Raw genomic sequence first — 10,243 nt, 5'->3', positions numbered from 1 at the left:
CTTGATCTCATAACAAAGTTTGGACCGACAAAACCGAACACTCGCTTAACGTACGTTTTTAGTTCTAAAACAATATATCTACAAACTTAGTTATGCCGAACTTGATTTTTATAAGTTATCTCACAGCATTTAATATTTTGGAAAGTTAACTTTGAGTTTGACCAATTATCAAGACCCGAACCAACAACCCGAGACACTCGTTAAAACCCGTTTTGGTACCTTTATCCCAAAGGGACTTGATTCTTGCATTTTACCCACCTTATTACTTAACATAGGTTGAGTAAATATTAAGGTTAGATACTTTAGCTTGGTTTCGAGCAAACTAACATTTTAAAGAGTTATTATTATAAATTCTTAAATAGTTACATTTTTAAACCTTAAACTTTAAATTGTTTGCATTTATTTTCATTTATTTTATTTTAAGATTTCTTAGACAACCTTTCATATACAAGTTTTACTTTCACCTAGACCTTGCTCGATCAACCTCATCCTTTCGGTTGCTCGTCATTTTTTACCGATCAAGTTTATTACTTGAACGTGAGTACTTTCATACCCCGTTTTCCATCTTTTGTTTTGGTGGTGAAATTTCATACTTATCAAACTAAATGATTTATTTACTTGAATCTTAAACCAAAAAATTTATTGTATACTTTACTTGAATAATTGCTCGATAGTGTTCTATGATTCTATGCCTTTGTGTTTATCGCTTTTGGTTGGTTGATCTATAAATCTTAGACTACTTGGCATCCCCTTGTAGCAAGGTGTCGTTAACGTAGTGCAATTAACGATAACTATAAAATCCTAGACTATCTGGCATCCCCTTATAGCTAGGTGTAATCTATTAGCGATATCTATTTATCCAAGTTATTGCTTTTATTTATTGTTTCGTATACAAGTTTTGTGGCATTTTATCACTATATACTTATATGCTCAAACTTATGAATTGCTCACCAACCTTTCTGTTGACAAACTTTATTTTATGAAATGTTATAGGTTTGACTTTGGTTGATTCGAGAACTTGACGAAAAACGATACCAAGACTATTAGGATATTAGTAAAACGAACAATATATTTGTTTACTTGTATTCAATTTGTTTGTATGAATAAGATGTATTGTTTATTGATTTATGAAATAAATGAGTTGATTAAATATTGTCACTTTAATAGTGTCTTGTGTTTTGGGCAATCCCTTGCATCCCGGCATGTTCCGCCACCTTTGGTCAGGGTGTGACAAGAATATCCATGGAAAGTTCTAACAAATAGACATTTATGTGGCACGCTCATAATCAAGTGAATCATGAGCATATAATGATGAACGCTCGATAAAGGCTCGATAACTCGCTTGGATTTTGGGTGGGTATTTTAGATGCAAATTTATGAATAATTGGTATGCATTGAAAGTTTCCATTTAAGACAAATACTTGGTGATTTTTTTTATTTGTGTCATTGAATATAAATAAATCATATATGTATAAAAATCGACAAAAATTGCAACAATTTGTTTTAAAATTTTCAAAAATTTGACCCTCTTTTATGTTTTTGAAAAATTATTTTCATGTTTTTCGGTTCCCTATTGTAAAACCCCGCAACCGCAGCGGAAACGTAAACGGGATGCGACAGACACCTCTGATATCAACCACATTGTTTATAAAGAAATCTGAATGCATTAATATACTTCAAAATTTCATTATCTCGTATTTCATTACCGTCTAGGTGATACACACATCATACAATACGATACATAATTCTATCTGTTATAATGTATCCTAACATCCCGCACGCAAATCTTACACACATCAAGCACTTAGCACGTAAGCAATCACTTCATCTTAATTGTACCTGAAAAGCATGTGAGAAAACGGGTCAACTACGAATAGTTGGTGAGTTTCACAATTCGAGTAAACCATGATAAATCATTATCAAAATATAATATTATCTGGGGACACTGTTAACCCAGTACCGTACTCATTCTGGGGGCAACGTTAACCCAGAAACACTTCCAAAGACATCTGGGGACACAGTTAACCCAGTAACACTTCCAAAGACATCTGGGGACACAGTTAACCCAGTACTGTACCCATTCCGTACGATTCCCGTACAATCAAATAATTATAAATACACGCAAATCCATGCGTTCAGTATGTATTTAAACATTTCAATAGTAACATGCTTCCGCCACGGGAAAATATTTGAAAACAATTCAGAAAAAGGGGCTCGTGAAACTCACCTTAGCACATGCAAGCAGGTAACAACAATCATTATCAATTAACACGTCCAATCTGTAATATGATCCCTACGATCGTTACTATACACTCATTACTAATATAACTTTAACCAAGTTAACCGGTACATCTGGGGACATTGTTAACCCAGTACTGTACCCGTTCTGGGGGCAATGTTAACCCAGAAACACTTCTCCGGACTCAGATTGTGATGTCGTTTAGAGTTCAACAGTCAAATTTTCTAATAGCTTGTTTTCCCCGTTTTGCGTGCCTAGCACGGTTACCCGTTTTTATGTTTCAAAAATGAGTTTGGTCACACACGACCCGAAAATAGTGGTTGACTGATAATTTAATTAAATATGTGAAATTAGAGCTCGGTTTAGACGCCCCGATTGGCCGCGGGACCCGTTTCCGTCTTTAGTGCACCGGAAACTGTTAAATCGGTTAAAAATACCCAAATCATCCGAATTATTTTCGGATGATTCATTTTTACTTGTTTAACTCAATTATATTAAAATAGTTCATTTTTAGGGTTTTTATACACCAGTCAGCTCGCTTAAGCGAACTTCACCGGTTTACGCGTTTTAACTTTAAAAGTTTGATAATTAGCACAAATAATTATCCGTTTAACCTCGGATCTTGAAATTTTGCACAAATAACATTTTGACAGTGGGGAAATTTATAGAAATATTTCCAGAATTAATTTTTATATTTAAAATTTATTTATCTATTTTTAAACACCATTTAAACACTAAATATGTCGTAAATACCAAACGATCTTAGAAAAATTCCAAATTTTTCCTGGATGTCCCCTGCCATCCATATAGTCCCCTGTAATTTTTCCAGAACCAAAATCTTCTTTTACATGCCATTTTCACTAAAACCGAGCTAGAAAACCCTAGAACTCGTTTAATCGAAAAGCCTACTTAGAATTCTCCAACTGACCTCAATTGTTGTGTGTGACTTATACATGATATAAAAAGCTTATCTGAAATTTTCCAGAATTTTTCATGATATTTAACTAATTTTCACCATTTTTAGCCTAAAACCGAGCATTAAATTCACCAAATATTCATCCTTTATCCAAAAATTACCAAAAATTCACAGAACTCTTATTTTCATATATAGAACATCCCTGTAAAATTTCATGACCCAACTCTAAACACACCACAATCTGTCCAAAAACTCCAAAACCGAACATAACCGAATATACCTTTCGTTTTCCGCCACTACAAGCTACACACTCGTCTTTCCGCCTTATCTACCACTAAACACAGAGCCTACAACCAACATCCCACAATACCAAGCAAGTTACACTCACGATCAAGCCTCTTACATTATAGTTTCGGTTATGATTCAAAAACAAAGATTTAAACCGTAAAAATTCGTTTTTGGTTCGTTTAACTCCTTTCTTGGACCAAGATCCCTTGTATAACCCGTATACATCACTTGATCACGTAAGAATCGGTTTTCATCTTTGAAACCTCATTTTCTTGCAAACAAACTCAAGAAACGAAGATGGAAACGTGATTAACTCGATTCTTTACCTTGTTTTCTTGCCACAAAATCTCGGTTTTGGATCATAGAATGGAAAGGAGATGGAGAATTGTTGATATGCTTGATGAAAAAAAGAAAATGAAGGGCTATGGGACCTTTCCCAATCCGATAGGAAATGTGAAGGGGTGGGGTGGGACCCACCTCTTCATTCTTAGCCACATGTTCGGATATCGGAGATCTGGATAATGTTTTGGATAATCTGGTTCAGCTCGTTTTCGGTTAAATGTTTAATTCGGCTTAAAACGAAGCTAAAACGGTCGTTTTTCGGCTTAAAAATGAAATTTATATAAACCGATTTAAAAACTTTAAAAACTTAAACCATGACTTTTATTAACTTAAAACATCATATCATTAATTATCGCGTATCTTTTTCGGCTTGATCGATCGTCTCTTGCTCGGTTTGGTATTAAAGGTTTCGTTTAACGTACCGTCGTACCATTAAATCGAAATTCTTTTTCTGTGCCGTACTTTACTTATCCCGAAGCATTAATGCTTCGTAAAATCACTAATTATTATAGATATCGTCTATAATTGAACCCTCGATTCGTTCGGGTTTCAATAACTATCGATCGATTGATCGCATATTCAATACGGTGAATTATATATTCACGTACAATCAATACAGTGAACCATGTATCCTCGTATAATTACTATGGTAATTCATGTATCCGACATTAAATATGACGTAACTATTATCTACCGGTTAGGGTATACCGGGTTTCGTCGGAATCGTTACACCTATTTCCCAATCGCCACACATAAAATACTCATTGTCCTCAATGTTTGAGAATAAAGGTAATAACGAGTGGATACGAATTGAAAACTCCCCTAGTTGGATTTTTGGTGGTTTTTGGGCGGTAGAGATCGTTACAGGTTCCTCTTGCTAGTCTTGTAAATTACGGGTCGTAGGCACGAAAAATCAATTCCATTCGTACAACTTTTATAATCCATGTTTCTAGAAAACCAAATTAGCAAGAGATACGGGTCGTAAGCTTTCGTATACGACCCATATACAAAATGGCCGTTGGACTACGGCTATATACAACGTTTATATAGCCGTTGCAAAAAGGGTTATAAATACCCAATTAACAATCTCATTTTATTCACAACAAACACTTCTCAATTTTTATCCTCTCCAAGGTTTCCGAAGAACACATTCAGAATGATTCATCCGGTTCTAGTGTTTGTCGGAATAATGATCGTGATTCTCCACTTTCTCATTTACAACCTCCCTCCTGATGAGATCTTTCCTTTTGTTATATGTATTTGTTTGTTGTTTTACCACTGTATTTTATCTCTATTGCAATGAGTGTGTGAATTTTCATGTTTATTGTACTCATTTAAGAAATAAAATTGTTCTTTTGAAATTTGCAAAGTGTTACGAGCAGAACAAGTTAAAGATACCATTCGTGAATTTCAAAAATTACTTGTCTTTCCTATGGTATTCGTTATCTTAGTTGTTCTGTCATACTCCAATCAAAGAGTAAGTAAAAGCAACAAAACATATATAAACATAAGTACCAAATAAAAAACAACTATCTAAAACAGGCAAAAATCACAAACTGAACGCAAAAGATTGTTAGACTAACCTTTAACCAAATGCTAGTAGCAAGAGTCGAACTTGGAATTTGGTGTTTGGCTTGGCTCACTCTTATGGGTGTCGTTTGTGTGTGGTAGGGTGTAAAAAAGATGTTTCTTTATAAAGGTCACCCATATGTTTAGTTAGGGAATTCCTTATGGGTCATAAAGATATTTGGAGAATAAACTTACGACCCATAAGATTGCTTTAAAAAAATCACCCATAAACTTAACTGAGATTTCTTATGGGTCATAAAGATGTTAGGGGAACAAACTTACGGCCCATAAGAATGATTTAGATAACAAAACTTCTTTTTTTTTAAGTTTGTTAAAATAAAATCCCCACACTTATTTTTAACGACTTCCATTGTTCACAAGACCAAGAATTGTACTTGATTTTTATTTTCTTACCAAAAATTTGTTGTTTTTCGATTCTCACGATCTTGCATCCTTCGATAAAGGTTAGAATAATAATTGCACATAAAAACACAAAAAATAAAAACTACAGGTTGCCTCCCGTACAGTGCCTTTCTTTAACGTCTTTGGCTAGACGTGGACACACTTTTTCAGTTCGTGTATGTCGGGTTCTCCAAGTCAATCATGTCATGATTTTCTTTTTTAAACCCTTCATAGAATAATTTTAGGCGGTTTCTGTTTACTTTGAACGTTTTACCTGTCTTTTCGCTTGTTATCTCAACTACACCATGAGGAAAACATTTGTAACAACAAATAGTCCAACCCATCTAGACCTTAATTTCCCAGCAAAAATCTTGAGTTTAGAAGAAAATAACAAAACCTTTTGCCCCACACTGAACATTTTTCGTATGACTGCCTTGTCATGAAATGCTTTGGTCTTTCTTTGTAAATTCGAGATTTCTCATAAGCATCATTACGAATCTCCTCTAACTCTTGAAGTTGTAATTTACGATAAACTCCTGCTTCGTCCATCTCCATGTTGAATTGTTTGACAGCCCAAAAGGCTTTATGTTTTAATTCAAACCGGAAGATGACAAGCTTTCCCAAAAACAAGTCGGTAGAGTGACATACCTATTGGTGTTTTGTAAGTTGTGCGGTATGCCCATAACGCATCATTCAGACGTATGATCCAATCCTTTCGATTTGGAATTACCTTTTTCTCTACGATTGACTTGATTTCTCGATTTGACACCTCTGCTTGTCCATTTGTTTGTGGGTGGTAAGATGTTGAAAAGCGATGTGCAACTCCATACTTCTTGAAAAGTGCTTCGATTGTTCTGTTGCAGAAATGCGTTCCTCTATCACTGATAAATGCTTTTGGCATTACAAATATGCTAAAAATATTGGACTTGAAAAAATCTGAAACAACTTTAGCATCATTAGTTTTCGTGGCTTTTGCCTCTACCCATTTAAAAATTCAAACAATTCAATAGATTGGTATGAATTTTGTAAAGATGCAATTTTTTCAGTCAAACTTAGTCCACAGCCAAAAGTATATAAGTGTTACCAAATGAAGACGGGAATGGGCCCATGAAATCGATGCCGCATACATCAAAAATCTCACACACCAGAATTGGTGTGAGTAGCATTTGATCTCGTGATCTTAAATTCCCAGTCTTTTGACATCTCTCGCATGACTTGCAAAACATATATGAATCTAAAAATATACTAGGCCAATAAAAACCGGATTCAAGTACCTTATGTGTTGTACGTTTTGGACCAAAATATCCACCATATGCTTGTGAGTGACAAAAATCTAAAATTGAGGGTACCTCGCTTGTGTCGACACATCTTCTTATCACTTGATCGGTACCATATTTTCTAAGGTATGGCCCGTCCCAAACATAATGTATTGACTCCTTCTTAATTTTCTCTCTTTGAGCGCGAGTCATATCGGAGGGAAAAGTGTCTGTGATCAGGTAATTTACAATGTCAACATACCACGGTGTAGCCAATTGTGCAGCAAACAAACTTTCATCAGGGAACAGATCACGCAATGGCATATGGTCATCATTGTTGATGATCATGCTCAGGTGATCAGCCACCAAGTTGTATGTTCCACTTTTCTCTCTAATTTCTAAGTCAAACTCTTGAGGTAGAAGCACCCATCGAATCAATCTTGGATTTGCATCTTTCTTGGTCATGAGATACCACAATGCAGCATGGTCGGAGAATACAATTACTTTTGTATCGAGTAGATATTACCTAAACTTTTCCAAAGCAAAGACAATAGCTAAAAGCTCCTTTTCAGTAGTCGAGTAATTACATTGAGCTCCATCTAGGACTTTAGAAGTATAGTAAATCACATATGGCACTTTGTCTTTTCTTTGCCCTAGTATTGCTCCCACTGCATAGTTACTGGCATCACACATAATCTCGAATGGGAGGTCCCAGTCAGGTGGTTGGATTATGGGTGATCTCACCAACATCTCCTTTAATGCATCGAAGGCTTTTCTACACTCTTCTGAGAAGACGAACTCTACATTTTTTTGTAAGAGTTCGCACAAAGGTTTGCTGATCTTAGAAAAGTCTTTCATGAATCTCCTGTAAAAACATGCGTGTCCAAGAAAAGTGCGTACTTCTCATACACTTTTAGGGTAAGGTAAAGTTTTGTCAACATCAATTTTTCCCTTAACTACCTCTAACCCTTTTGCGGAAACAATATGTCCATGAATGAGACCTGATCTACCATAAAATGGTGTTTTTCTTAACTTGACACAAGATTGGTCTCAATGCATCTTTCCAAAATCTTTTTCAGATTATTTAAACATTCACTAAAAGAGTTTCCATAAACAATAAAGTCGTCCATAAAAACATCAATTATTTCTTCAACATAATCTGAGAAAATACTTACCATGCATCTTTGAAAGGTAGCTGGGGCATTACAAAGACCGAATGGCATTCTCCAGTATGCAAACGTACCAAAAGGTCACGTAAACGTCTTTTCTTGGTCTTCGGGTGCAACAGGTATCTGGTGGAAACCAGAGTATCCATCTAAGCAACAATAATGAGTTTTACCTGCTAACCTCTCCAACATTTGATCTATGAAAGGCAAAGGGAATTGATATTTTCGAGTGGAGGCATTTAGCCTTAGGTAGTCAATACACACTCTCCACCCATTTTGAACACGAGTGGTAACCAATTCGCTTTGTTCATTCTTTGTAACAGTGATATCGGTCTTTTTGGGTACAACTTGAACTGGACTTACCCATTTGCTATCAGAGATTGGGAAAATCATACCTACATTGAGTAGATTCAGAATCTCTTTCTTGAAAACTTCCATCATGGGAGGATTCAATCTTCTTTGTGCTTCACGTGTGGGCTTGTAGTCATCTTCCATGAGGATCTTGTGCATACAAAGGGATGGACTCAAACCTTTGATGTCAGATATGGTCCAACCAATTGCTTCTTTGTATTTCTTGAACATGTTAACCAGTTAATCCTCTTGGTTCTTGGACAGTTTGTTGGAGATGATTATTGTCAATGTGTCATTATCTCCAAGATAAGCGTACTTAAGATGATTAGGAAGAGTCTTTAACTCTAGATCTAGTGGTTGCACAATGGATGGTAGGAGCTTTTGTTCAGTAACTTGTAATTGCAGCTTGGTTATTTCATACTTAGGTTGTGTATCCATGAGGGATACCAACTCTATCAGCTCATATTCAAGTTTGAACTTTTCAGCGAGTTCTTTTGTTGATGCTTCATCAAGGCTTTTGTTCAAGATTAGTGCTAGAGTGTCATGGTTAGATAACACGACGTAATCATCAGTTAAAGGATCGATTACATCTAACCAAATAACAGATGAAACATCACTTGGATACCACATAACATCATAAATATTGAAATTTATGATCTTACCATCAAATTCCATTGAGAGGGTACCACTATAAACATCAATCTTTGTTTTAGCAGTCTTCAGAAATGGCCTTCCTAACAGAATGGAACTTGAGTCTAAGGTGTCACCATCTTCCATGTCTAGAACATAGAAATCAGCGGGACATAACAGCTCATTCACTTGTACTAACACGTCCTCTAATACACCTTTTGGGTGGACCATGGATTTGTCAGCCAACTGAATGACTACCCCTGTCCTTTTCAGCGGTCCTACGTTGAGAGTTTTGAAAATGGAATATGGTAAGACGTTGATAGAGGCTCCGTGATCAAGCATAGCTCTTGGTATGCTTAGATTTCCCATTTTACAAGGAATAGTGAAAACACCAGGATCCTTGCACTTTGGAGGGAGTCTCTTTTGTAAGACGGCTTAGACATTCTCGTTGACCTTGACGGTTTCATTCCCTTTAAGCTTTTTCTTTGAAGTGCAAAGTTCTTTTAAGAACTTAGCGTATCGAGGGACTTGCTTGATGGCATCAAGGAGGGGAGTGATTACTTCCACCTTTCGAAACGTCTCCATGATCTCATGCTCTTCTCTTTCTTTCTTTTTGCTTAAAAATCTTGAGGGAAATGGAGGAGGGACTTTGAACTTGGGTATTACTTCATTCGACTTGGAAGTATCCTTTTTTTCTTCGGTATACTTTTCAACAACGACTTCTGGTTCTTCTTCTTGCAATTCTGGGCCGTCGTACTTCTTTCCACTTCTCAATGTGATGGCACAAGCGTTGTGCTTGGGGTTTGCTTATGTTTGTGTGGGTAGTTTTCATTGATATTCGAGTCTACTCACTGAACTAGCTAATTGAGCCATCTGTTACTCCAGATTCTTGATGCTAGCCTTTGTTTCTTGTTTGAATGTTTGAGTATTGGCAACCAGATTCTTCATGCTAGCCTTTGCTTCTTGTTAGAAAGTTTGAGTATTGGCAGCCAGATTCTTCACAGTGTCTTCTAAAGACATTCCAGAGCTACTTGGTGGTTATGTTTATGGTTGACGATGTTGGAAATTTTGTGGGTTTGAAAAA

General features: G+C 36.0%; 1 protein-coding gene across 1 annotated transcript; it reads right to left on the bottom strand.

Moving 5' to 3' along the window:
* Nucleotides 1-8,769: 8,769 nt before the first annotated feature.
* On the bottom strand, nucleotides 8,770-9,528 carry LOC143531785 (uncharacterized). Its single transcript, XM_077027005.1, has one exon. The coding sequence runs from the start codon at nucleotides 9,526-9,528 to the stop codon at nucleotides 8,770-8,772; it is 759 nt and encodes a 252-aa protein (XP_076883120.1).
* Nucleotides 9,529-10,243: the final 715 nt, after the last annotated feature.

Source organism: Bidens hawaiensis, unplaced genomic scaffold (assembly GCF_021521415.1).
Source record: "Bidens hawaiensis isolate Kalapana, Puna unplaced genomic scaffold, B.hawaiensis_p1.1 tig00009238_1, whole genome shotgun sequence".
NCBI classification, from domain to species: Eukaryota; Viridiplantae; Streptophyta; class Magnoliopsida; order Asterales; family Asteraceae; genus Bidens; species Bidens hawaiensis.
The sequence above is the reverse complement of the archived record's forward strand: the minus strand, read 5'-3'. Positions and strand labels throughout refer to the sequence as shown.